Below are 12,844 nucleotides of genomic sequence, written 5' to 3' on the forward strand. Positions count from 1 at the left end.
CCGACGTGCCCAGGGAGCTGATCGGTAACGGCCGCGCCGCCGTTAACGGTCGCCGTGCGGCGGCGGTTGCGGGAGTGGGGGTGGTGAGGCTGCGCGGGGTGGGGGGATGCAGGGAGCGGCAGCCCCGGGAACGGGAACGGGGATGGGAACGGGGACGGGGATGGGGAAGGGGGGGATCCTCCCCCGGGAAAACGCGCGGTGGCTCCGTGCGGGGCAGCCCGCGGTGGTGGCCCCGAGGGAAGGTCCGCGGAGGAGCTGCAGCCTCGGCGCGTCCGCTCATTTATTTATTTATTTATTTATTTATTTATTTATTTATTTTCTTCAGGGCTTGGGGTTGTTTAAAACTGGTTTGTGCCGTTTATTTATTTATTTATCTCCCCCCCCCCCCACCGCACCCCCACCCTTGCGTGCCTGCGCAGGGGAGAGGTCCTTCCTTTCCACTGAAGTTCGGGGGCCACCCGCGAGCGCAGCCCGTCCGGGTCCCCCCATGGATGGGGCCCGCTCGGTGGCGCCGGCTCGCGGGGTCGCGGCTGCCAGGGGCACCCCGGCGATGCCGCTGGCGCTGCCGGGGAGCGATGAGCGAGCAGGGTGTGCTGGGCAGCGGTGTCACACCGCGGCAGGGGCTGCAGCTCGGGGCCTGTCCGCGGGCGCTGCGCTTGGCTGCGCTCCTCCTGGTTTAGCGGCGGTGCCGCCTGTTGAGGAGGGATCCCGGGTTGGTGTCCCTGTTGAGGAGGGATCCCGGGTTGGTGTGGGTGTTGAGGAGGGATCCTGGCGGGTTGGGGCGCTGCTCTCGGAGGAGCGCAGGTGGCAGCTGAGGTCTGTGTGGCGGCCCATGTCTGGCATCCAAAGGGTTCGCGTGGCCCGTGCGGCTCCCCGTCGCCCTCCTTAGCCCGTGGTGTTGCAGGGAGCTTGTTCAAACGTTGAGAAAATCCTTATGACGTGCTGGGTGAAAAGTTGCTGTTGTCGCAGGCTGCATTTCCGCGCCAACTGAATAGCTCTGTTTTGCAGTCCTCCTAATGAACGGAACAGGGGATTCCTAGCGTTAGCCCACAGGGACTATGAGAAGGTGACGAGCCGGGTGTCACAGCCGAAGTAGGTGTAATCACAGCCGTGATCACAACGCGGCCAGCTGGGTGTAGGTACCGAGATGCTCGTGCGGGGCCGGAGCAGGTTCACGCCGAGCGCTTGTACCTGCTGGGTGAGGGAGCGAGAGCGGAGCGAAGCCGGGCACCCCGGCTGTGAAACCCTCCATGCACCCTTTTAAGCATTAGCCCCAGTTCTGTCACCCGCCTTGCTTCCTCGGGATCTGTTCCCATGGATTGAGGTGGTTTGTAGCAGTATTTTGGTGAGCGCATGCGGGTTAGTGGCAGCGTAGTTCAGCGTGTTGGCATTTATAAAATGAACTTTGGAAGGAGGCTTTTGGGGAATAACCCTGTGTGTTGGGAACAGCCTGGAAGGACGTGCCGTAAAACGTGGCGATTAGACACGGAGATTAGACGAGGAATAGGAGTGTTTGGACTGCAGTTTTTGTTCTGTTACTCACTTCCTGTGTGACCTTTGTCAGGTCGCTTAGGTCATAACTTAAAAAAAAAAAAAAATCTAGTGCTGTGGATCTGCTCTTCTGTGTGGCTGGTGCCTGAAGATAGGTGCTCGTGGTCCGGGGCTTTAAAAATTAATGAGCACTTACAAACATGGGCCTTAGCCTCGTGTCTCCATCCCTTCGCTCGAAAAGCCACTTCGAAAGTCCACTTGCCAGCAATATCAAGGAATTTTTCTCTGTTAATTGGGGAGAAAAATGGTGAAATCTAAATTTTAACCTTCTTAAAAGTCGCATTAAAAGGTGACTTTTAATGTTTCCAGACCAGTGCGGGAGGCGCAGCCTTAGAGTGAGGTGACATCATGATGCTTCCCGAGTTGCTCCGAGGCCGCTTGCTTCCCTCATGCTCCCGGGCCTTTTCTGTCCCTCTCGCTTTTTGCAGTAGCAGGGGTGAAGCTGGGAGCCTGCAGCCGTTTTCAGCGCTGCAGTTCAGGACCCGCAGGAGACCCCGCGGAGCCGACAGGAGGCCGCTCTCCTGCGCCGCCCGCTCCTGCTTCAGGAGGGTGGAAATAAAGTAGTGGGAATAGTAGCACAGTGTCGTTTTGCTTTTCTGCGATGGGATAGGTCTGTCCTTTATGAAAAAGAATGTGTGGTAGCCCTAAATTCCTTTAAATTCTGGATCAGAGGACAGCAATACTAGAAATTTATAGGGCATCATTTATAAGTGAGGAGGTCTCAAAACGTGGCCCCTGTCGGGAGGATTGGCCTGGAGCTTCCCTTCCTGCTCTGCCTACCAGGCTCCTTGGGGGTTGCTCTGCCTGTCTCCCTCCCAAACAGTTGTCCTGGGATCCCAGCAGGGAAGCCTGCGATACAGGGCAGCTTCCCATGGACAGCCCAGGAGCTTTTCCTGGTTGGCAAATCAGAATTTCCAGGGGAGCATTTGGCTTTTGCAGCAACAGCCTTTTCTGGCAGAGAGTCACTCTGACCAGGTTGGTTTTTGCCTTTCAGGCCCTCATGCCCTGCAGGCAGGGTCCAGGCCTGGGCTAGACTTCCTAAGCGGTGTGCAATATATTCGGTGCTGTCAGTTGTGCTGGCTGTCGGACGAAAATGGTGCAGAAAACCTGCAGAATTACTTTAAAAGCCTTGGGAAGAGCGAATTATCCTGAATTGCAGCCTTTTAAACTTAACTGTTAAGCACTTGTGCGGGTAGAGGCTTGCCCTCTAAAGGTACCAGAGAGCTGTGTGCATATATATATATATATGTGTGTGTGTGTGTGTGTACATGTGCATATATATATATATATATGAAGTATTATGTCAATTAATGTAATTTTGGGATTGGTCCCGTGAGGCAGACTTGGCCTGAGAGCAGCCCTGGCTCTTGCAGCCTTGGCTGCTCAGCTGGCAGGGCCTGGTGTCTGGAAGCCTGGCTGGTTGCAACTGCAGCTTGAACGAGCGAGCACTTGATTTTCTGTTATCTGACCCATTTGGCCTCCCTGATATTAACAATAGTAGGCTAGCGTTTTTGCAGTACAAGTGGTTAATTGACTTTAACAGGCTTTTCAGGTTCCGGTATCAGCAAACTTTGCTCACTGTGTTTTAGAGTGATGAATGGAGAATTGTTCCATTTTCCCAGGGTAGAGTTGAGCAATACTGAGGCTTGTCTTAGGAATGTTTTTTGATGTGTAACCAGTACTAGGAACAAATATCCAGTTAGATTTAAAATATTGGCATATAAAATCTATAATCTCATCATAATAGATTTAAATTGTTTAGTAAATGACATAATAAAAAATATATGTATATTAGAGTGTATTCAGTACTAAAACACCTTTACTTTCCTGGGCGCAGTGGTTGGACAACATAACCCTGAGTCTTCTTAAAAGGCTGATAGTGGAATCTGTTTCCCTCTCATGTTGATGATGGGAGTGTTTGAAGGTATTTTCTTTTATTTCAGAAAGTGTCAAGGATGTTATTGGGAGGAAAATCAAAATTGCGGTGAAGAAGAAAGTAAAGCTAGAAACCAAGGGAGATAAAGTGGATAACAGAATCTTGGTAAGTATGATTGGATTCTGATTATGTTTATGGAGGAGAAGCCAGTAAGATATTTATTCTCCCATTGAAAAATTCTTTTACTGTGTATGTGCTATTATGTACAAGTGTTACTTCATTGCTTTCTTGCTGGTTTTTAACAGCAAGTCTGTGTGTGTGCGAGCATGCACATGTGTTACATGTGCAGCACCGGATTATGTTCCCAGTGCTGTGGATTGGTGCTAAGAAATTATTATTAGAATGTGTTTTAAAATAATCGCCTGGCTTTGTGGTTTGGGTTTCTCTTTCATAGCAACAGGAATTTTGAGGGGACAAGAAATGTAAACCCAAGCATATAGCATTATATGTCTTTTATATCTCTCTGAGGCTGTTATACAGCGTGGAATAACAGTAGTGCTATTGTGCTTTTTAAACTCAAATGACTATTTGTGCTTTTTCGTGTTCTGTGCTAAGTCATGCATCTGCATTTACAAAGAGTGCTTGCTGTGTGGGACCCTTCATTGTCATTTCTAAAACTGCAGTGGAGGAAAGTGTCAAATTAATCTCCCTTAAGTATTGCCTTCCTGTTTTCTCAAGAATCATTTTACTGGCCTCTCTAGATAAGAAAGCAAGTGCTGGTATGCATGTGTACGGTCTTGAATATTTGGATGTGCAAAGAGATGGAACTTCCTTATCTTCTTTTTTGATGCCCCTATATCAGGAGAACTGGACTAACATACATATTACGGTATTACTGCTGTAATATTTTGTGAGATGTTTGAAATATGCTGCTTTGTATCACAAAAATGCTATTGCGTGTTTGAAGGTTTCATTGTCGAGACTATATTTGCAGATTTTATGTGCCCTCCCCATGTAGCTGTTGTATTTTGTCTTTGAAAAAGCTCTTGAGCTTATTCATCAGTTGAGACCTATCTTCATAAAGTGCGTGTAGCTTATCCCAGGGCAGCGAGACTGTCAATAACAGTCTGCTTTCTCATGAGAGTAGCTACTTAAAGCATTTGAAAGATTTTCTGTGTAATTTCTACCGTTTTTATATATAGCTTCTGAATCTGCAGTTTCTGCTTCTGTACTGAAAATAGGCCAGGTTTATGAATGTTGATTGATTGTCTCTATTTATTGGAAAGCCTTGTTTACAGGGGAGGCTGGCAGCTTCACTGAAGCAGTAACACTTGAGTGACTTTTTGACTTATGCAGAATCATTATTGCTATCGATAGTGAAATATATTGTGGAAATACTGTAATGCTGTTCAGAGCTGATGGCACCAGAAGAATGCCAAGCTCTGAACTGTTAGTGCAGTTTCTGAGGGATGCCCTGCTCGGTAGTAAAGTGCCTAAATGTGATGACTGGGATCGTTCCTGCCTCCCTTCAAGTCTGATCTCCTGAGCTCTTAGGTGGGGAGTTTCACCTTTTATAATTGGAAAGGTATTGAAAGGGAGGGTTTAAGAGGTTCATGTTTTAGAGAGCAGTTCTTGGGCATGTTGCTTTAATGTACGGGGTGAATCTTTCCAGGGGGTGAGTGCCAAGGGGAGTGTTGTCTGCTAGAGCCATCTGTTTTTTCAGGCAAACATGCAGGGGATTTATATTGCAAAAAGGAATGTTTTCATGGTTAGGGAAACTGACTGTTGTCTGCCACGCTCCAACTTCATCCTTACTTCTGCCGTGGGGTCCTTCTGTGAATCTGTACAATCCATGAATGCCCCTTTTTTTCCCTCCTCTCTCACAAATTTTCTCAAATTGCATCCGTGTGTCTTTATCTCGTGTGGTTTTCTTTGCAGAAATGCTGAGCACTGTGGCTGGGGCCACTGGGGGCTCTGATTCTTCTGAGGAATCACAGACTTCTCTGAAATGCAGGGTGCTCTGAAGAAACGTCACCAGCAGCACCTTAGACTGGAGATACTGAAGTTCAGCGGAGCTTTATTGGCCTGACACACTCTTCCTTGTACACTTAGGTTTCTTATCTGAGCCATAGGAGAGGTAGATTCTCCTCAAAACAGTGCTGCTAAAAATAAATGACCCTTTCTTAAGGAATCTGTATGTGCTTAATGCTAAACACCGCAAAAAAGCCCCCAAGGAAATTAAGATTTTGTTTGTACTGCAAGCATTCAATAGCATTCAATAAATAATGGATATGGCCACATACTGTCCAGTGGGGGTAACACTGAGTATTGAATTTTTGTGCCTTGTGTGCCAAGTGAAGGGTTGGCAGCAAAAGCAACTGGTCATTAAGGCTATATCCTTAAGTGCAGGCACCAGAGGACTTAAATGTGGTTGCTTGGGCAAACTTCATGCCAGCCTTTCTTGACTCCTGAGAGCTTAGTTTTGAAATGTTAATGTTCTTTCGAGCACTCGTCTCTGGAGTGGATGTGCAATAATGAATTGTTTGGAGATTTTGCTTTTAGTGTTATTAATAGTCAGGAGCTTACAGGAAAATTAGGTGATGTGCTGTGGGTTCGGCTGTTACTAGTGGCAAATGCCAGTTGTTTTCAGACTAGATAACGCTGTGATGGGGTGAGCTCAAGGGTTTAGAGGAGGGTGATCACAGAGCGTGGCCCCCAAGCCTGTGCTTTAATTAAATGCCCTCTCATTCTTCCTTGCTCAGAAAACCCAGGAATGCTTTTGGCAGGGGCGAGCATTTCAAAATGAGCACAGCTTGCAGGTAGCAATGCAAACACTTGGCTGTGGTGCTCTGAAGTAGGGGCACAACCATCCACTTGGGGCACTGTGCTCTGGCACATTCCTCTCATGATTAAGATGGAAATGGGAATTGGAGAACCACAAAAGAGTATGGAAAAGATGGTGGTGTGTGAAACCAGGCCCTTAGGTTAAGATAGTGCTGTTGGTGGATCAAGCCCACGCTTGCCTTGAGGTGGGTTGGGGGCCAGGTTTGGGAATCGTGGCGAGTGTGGCAATGGTTGGCATGAGCCTGTGCTGCCCTTGCTGCAGTGCTGGGGCACAGTGGGGACCCCGCGCCCGGAATAAAATAGCCTAGAGCTTTATTATTTTGTAATTAGATGGGCGATTGCATTGTGGGTGTGGATGCAGGCTTATTTATTTATTTATTTATTTATTTATTTATTTATTTATTCATTCCTCCCCCTAAATCATAAGGTATTGACACAGTGTTTTGCTGAGTGTTTCCTAATGCCGTGTCTTCCTGTTATGCTTATGTCAACTAATTGCCTTTGTGTGGAGAAGCTGGAATTGTAAGATAAAGGCTGCATATTGAATACGTTTGACCAGCTCTTTATGAAATACCAGTGTTCTGGTACCAGTGGTTTGTGGCAGCTAAAATTCCAGGATCTCTGTTACTTTTTGTTACACTTTGTAACACTAAAAGGGAACACTCCTAGTCCAGCTTCCTTTGAGATTACTTTTCCTTTCCAAAGTAAAATTGTTAGACGTTAAATTTGAGGAAATCTTGGCATATCGCACTTCCTGCAGGTGATTAAGCTGTCTATATATATGGTTGGCTTGTTGGTGGGGCTGTGTTTTATTTCTTTCTTTCTATGTTTTCCCAGCCTGCAGCGAGTCCGAGCTGCTCGGCCTGCTCAGCTCTGAGGGCACCAGGCTCTGTGCAGAGACACTCACGTTTTGCACTGCCTGAATTATTTTGGGATGAGCAGCTTTGGCATTTGCTTCCCATTGCTGAACACTTGCCTTGGTCTATTGATGATATTCCCTTCAAATAGAGAGGAACATCTGCATCTGCCTAGGTGCAAGCTGGAAAAAAAATTGACTTTTATATTAAATGGCTAAGGCCATGAAGCTCCCTGCATTGTCCAAGGTTACTTTTGCATTAACTGTGTGCAGTTTTGCACATCATCTCGTGACAGTTGCTGTGTGATAATGATATTAAATATGGACTTTTTTAGAATAATGGTATTTCCTCTCCCGTGCCCAGAACGTTGAGTGTTATGACATATCTCTTAAGTGTGTGTTTATGAAGATGAAAGGAGGTAGGTGTTAGTACATCCCTCATGTCAGGGAGCCTGACTAGGAGGAGGTAATCCAAAATACTCATACAGGGGAAAAAAAATTAATGCATTTACAAAGCACTTCTAAGGCAGCAACAGAACTATGGCCAGTAAGATTGCTACAGAAAACTGAACTAATAAGAGCACTGTTGGAAAGAGAATTTATTAATCCCATCATTACTTGGATTGATGAGTTTGGGAATTGCATTTCTTTCCCCAGTTTCTGTTTCTAGTCCCTACTTCCAGTTTTCCTACTTCTCCTCCACTTTATTCCCTCTCCCTGGCTCCAAACATCCCTTAGGGATAGAAGCTGATGTCTTGTGCCTAAATCAGGGCTGACACTGGTGTAGCTCCGCAGAATACCAACAACAGCAACAACAACAATGCTCTCCGTGAGGCTGTGCGCGGGCAGCCGGCCCCTTCCCCACAGGTTTGTTTGCATTAGCGCTATGATCTAATCTACTCGCTTAATTAAATTGGCCTTTGACCAAGCAGAAACAGTCCTTTTTCTCTCTCTGCCTAGGCAAAATGTAGATTTTCTACTGGCTTGGCACTTCTGTGTCCTCATGAGCGCCGCCCCGCGCAGAGCTCTGTGTTTTCCTTGACACTCAGTTCAAACCCAAGAAACTTCTTGCACATTTTGAGAACGTAGCGCCTTTTGTGCGCACTTGCTGAGAACAGTATCAGGGTTACCTCAGAAGGGCAGCTCCTTTGCACTCTTTTCTTCAGTTTCAGGCACCTGATACCTTAGGAGAAGGTAACTCGCCTTTCTGTGCCCTGAAATTACCTGCTTTTGTTTTGGCTTGCTTGGTTAGCTTGGGAGCACCCAGCTGCACACACACCAATCCTTATCAGTGGCTCGAGAGGAGGAAGTGGAAGCACCTCCTCAGCCTTCCTGGCCTCTGGATTTCTCTTTACAGGTCAAAGAGCCACCAGGAAAGGAGGAGGGGCTGGAAGGAGTCCACTTGGGCTCTGAATGGTTCATGGGATCTCTTCCTCTATCAATTTTTCATAACCTAGTAAACCAATCTGACTTTTAAACTGTCGCACGCTTTCTACTCCTTTAACTGAATGGGTAACGTACCAGAGTGGTTTGCTAATGTGCTTCTGTTTGTAGAGCGTGTGACTCACTGCCAATATTATTCATGAAACGGAACCTTCCTAAGCAAGGATCTGCATTGGAGTCTGTGTATAAAGAAGAGTGGATATTACAATGTAATTTCTCCCAAAGCTGAGAACAAAAAATAGAAAATGATATTAAAGTCAAATTCTCGTATCTGTCATTCTTCTGCTCTGATAGCTTTTTTTTCCTGATAAAGAGGAGACTTAGAAGGAAAAAAATGTATTTTTATTCGATGTACCAATATAAATGCAAAAATTGTGTCATTTTTTTTTCTTTACTGTTTGAGCAAATACTTACTGTAAGAAAAGGAACTTCTCCCACTTGAAGCGTGGCTCACTGCCCCAAAAGCTGGGTGGGGGACACAATAAGCTTGCACTGGGTCACAGGGGCTGCTAACTGAGGAGTTAGTGCAACGTGCTGTGAAAGTGCATTTTGTTGCCCTGAGTCCTTTCTTAACCATTGCTTGGGGAAAAAAAAACGGAGAGGGTCACTGATTTTGCTGATTATTAAGAGACTTGCTTTAGATCACCTGAATTCTACTTCATTTTTTTTTCTGGTGGAGGTGGTAATTTGGTTCTGTGTAAAGTAATTACAGGCCTAGGATGTGAAATTATTCTTTAAATATAATTGCTGCTAAATATGTTCTGCATTGCTGCCGAAGTCCCCGAGCTGATTTCTGCCCTTGCTCCTGTCTAATCTCGCTGTTTCCGGGACACCCCCTCTGTAGCAGCTCATGAGCGATATCTTTTTTTTTTTTTTTTCTTTTATGATAGGTTCCCTAATTTGAACATTTCAGATGACAGACTATTATTATGAAACTTGAATTTTACGAGGCAGAGCGTGACGTGCCGGCGCTCCCGTGCGCAGCCTGGCAGACTGGCGGTGGCGGCGAGCGGCCCAGCAGGAGCGGGAGCAGGTAGCAGAGCAGGCGCCTGCATCGGCGGGCTGCGATTTCCCGGCTAAGCGGCGGTTCCCTGGGCTGGTGAGAGGCCAGGAGCGCGGCTCACAGCGCTGGTTGTGGACGTGCGGGCGGAGAGAGAGATTCAGGCACGGATGCAAGCGCAGGGCTTGCCAGAGGGGCCAGGTTGGAGCCTTTGGAAGACACGTGGATGACCCTTGGATCCCTGAGTGCAGTAGAAAGCCTGCGTGTCGAGGGGCGGAGGAGGAGGTGCAGGGTGAAAGCTGTGCAGTCCCTCAGTGGTCCCTGTTCTTTGTCGCTTTTTAAAGCAGTGGTTATGTTTGTGTCTGCGCTTGCAGACCGGTCGATGATGGGATTAAATTCTTCCCCTTTCTGCAGCTGAAGTGGTGCCTGGCTCCCTGCAAGGCCGCGCTGGCAGCAGTGCAGTTAGGGCATCTGGAAGCGCATTAATGCACAGCGAAGCTCCCTGCACCGGGACCTGAGGTTGCTTGGAGCAAACCATTTCCATAGCCTGTTCCCAGACGCTGCCCGGGAGCGTGACAAAGGAGCCGGCCTGGGGCTCCTCTCTGCAAAATAAGCACTTCAGGCACAACACATCCTTAGTCTTTATAGAACAACGTGCTGCCTTGGTAGCTACAAACCCTGACAAGCTGCTGCTTTCTGCAGGGCTTAGTGATATTTTGGAGAATTTGAGGTTGGAGCCTCCCTGCAGCCTAGGAGGGAAGCAAAGGGTAATAGAGTCACTACAGGGCAGTTTCTCCTCAGAGCTGATTAGGGGAGATAGAGGGTTGTTGACCCTGATAGGAGCTGGGAAATGGGGCAGTGCTGTGTTTGGCCAGGGCTGACCTGTGGATGGAAAGTCTTTTCTCTCTCTCTGCCTTCAAGGCCATTAGCAAGACTGCAGCTAGTCATACAAAACTACTGAGAAAGAGGCAACCTTTCAAAGGCTCCTCTCTTAACAAACACTTGAGCCCTATGTTTGAGGAATGATAGCATCTTAAAGCTGGGATTTGAGCTTCTGCATTGCTGCAGATCTAGAGGAGCCTTGGGTGTGGAGGAATGAAGGTGGGTAGATTAGTGTCAATGTCTGGAGGTTTAGGGAGGCTGGCTTATGCAGAAGACCTTATGACTTGGTGTTCATGTAATGTTCCAGTGAATATCTGAGGAAATGATAGCGTTGTACATAGGGATGCTTTGCACGGTAGTGATTTCTACCATTTTGTGGTATATATATTCTTTAGACTTGGAATATATAAGTGTATTTAAAATATAATGGACCATTTTCTTTGACTATGCCACTGTTCATGTCTTCTCCTTGCAGGTGTCAGAAATACCCCTTGTTCAGGCTTTGGCTTGCTGTTCTCTCGTCTTAAGTTGCTGGAATGCTCCCTTTTTTTTGGGGAGGCATCAGTATATGCTGTGCTGAAAGATCATGCTTGTTGCATATGGTATCTTTATGTTCCCTTTCTCATCGTTCCACCTTCTTTTTTGTTGTCCTTGCATCTTTTCAAGGGGTTGTTGAAACAGAGAAGCTTTCTGTGTGTAAATTTGTCTAGTCAGGAGGCTGCTGCTCCCTTGTTCTCTGGTTTTCGTTGAAATTCACTCTAGTCCTATGTCATTTGTGGAAGCAGCTTGGTTCGTGCTGGCCATTATGGGACTGTTAGGATGGCTTTGAGGTTTTCCCACCTCTGCAAAGCAGCTTTCTGTGGTAATTCCTGAGATGCTGGCAATATTTAGAGTGCCTCGCTTGTTATGATTGTCCTGGAGGGAAGGAAGATACTGTGAGGGACACAGTCATCTCTGACCATGCTCTCCTCAACCCTCTGCGTAAATGAGCTGTTGGGTTGAAAAAGAAAAACAAAAAAATAAGGAACTGTGGTTTAGCGCGGCAGTTCCCATGTAATTAGCAGATGTGGACAGTGCCAGGGCAGCCTATAGTACTGAAAGAAGTTCATTTATCACTTGCCCTGTGACTGCAGTGCTGGGTTGCCCAGTTCTTGTGGCCTGCTTCTTGCTTTGCGTGGCCCTTTCCTAACGCCTCCGCCTCTGTGGATGGCGGGAGCAGCGAGTTTCCCGGGTGCTGTCTGCGCTGCTTCCCCCGCCAGTCGCTGCCGGGCGCCTTTCTCCCGCTCCAGGCAGGTGCCTCTCCCGCGGAGCCGAAAGCCGCCTGTTTGGAGAGGGAAGGTGTTTAATCTCCAGCTAAATGCCAAGACAAGTCTCCAGAAGCGCTTCCTGCAACGGGGGCATGTGCTTTGTTTCAGCAGTAAATGGATTTGGGCCTGTAACAAATGCCATTTCAAACATTAGTACTTTAAGCTCTTAAACTTAAGCTCTTAAACTTGCGTATTCAGGTTTTAGGTGGTTGCAGCATCAAAGCTAACATTAAAAATGTTAGCTTGCCTTTTCTCCTCTTGTTGCTAAACTGTGTTCTTTGTTAAAAGGCTGGGATTTATTAAACCCAGTAAATGCCTGTTGTAAGCCTTTGAAGTGTATTTTTTTCTACTGCAGATGTTTTGGAAACATTTAACCCAAAATACAAAGCCAAAAGAAGCGTTAGCATCCTGTGATATTTACCATGCAATGTTATCATTTAAAATCTTTCCTGTAACACTGTTGGATTGATTGCCTGTTGTTTATATCTGCGTGAAATGGTGTGAAATTAAAGTCCTGCAGGTTTTTGTGTGGTGCTAATTTATTGCAAATGCAGACCTAATGCAATCTGAGTAGCTCTTTGTCCAAGTCTGAATGGTTAACAAGTGCACCCAAGGTACATTACCCTTCTGCTTTTCTATTTCATATTTCATAACTCTTCAACTGTTCCTTCTGGAGTAGATTTTCTCCTCTCTTTTTGCGGGGAGGGCTTCTCTTTCCTCTCACCTTAAAGAAACCCTTGAAGACAATTGTCTGGAATGAAGGCTGCCCTTGAGCACATGTGTGTGTTATGGAAACACTGGCAAGGTTTGTGCCTCCAGATCCAGCACGCGGGAGCCAAAGCGCTGCCCCTGCCCAGCCTGGCCTCTCCTCGCCACAAGCTTTGCCTGGTGCTGCTCGACTCCAGAGCTCCAGGAGAACAGAAGATTCTCCAGTTTAACTCTGCAGTGCACTGAAAAGAGCAGGAGAAGTGCAAGTGTCCCCTGTATCAGAGGGGACTGCTTTCTGTGACCAGCCATTTTATTGTGCACCATCTATGAGGAGACAGCATCAGAAGTGATTTGCCAATGACCATCTGCTAATTATT

General features: G+C 46.9%; 1 protein-coding gene across 1 annotated transcript in view; it reads left to right on the forward strand.

Moving 5' to 3' along the window:
- Window positions 1–2: 2 nt before the first annotated feature.
- Window positions 3–12,844, forward strand: part of CARMIL1 (capping protein regulator and myosin 1 linker 1) — a gene marked incomplete at its 5' end in the record, with an annotated part of 170,982 nt that continues 158,140 nt past the window's right edge. Inside the window, 2 exons of the mRNA XM_026034897.1 lie at window positions 3–24; window positions 3,495–3,592. Of these exons, the coding sequence (XP_025890682.1) occupies window positions 3–24; window positions 3,495–3,592 (120 nt within the window). The remainder of the gene's footprint in view (window positions 25–3,494; window positions 3,593–12,844) is intronic.

The sequence above is a fragment of the Nothoprocta perdicaria genome, unplaced genomic scaffold, assembly GCF_003342845.1.
Source record: "Nothoprocta perdicaria isolate Ctin4 unplaced genomic scaffold, notPer1 scaffold_151, whole genome shotgun sequence".
NCBI lineage: Eukaryota > Metazoa > Chordata > Aves > Tinamiformes > Tinamidae > Nothoprocta > Nothoprocta perdicaria.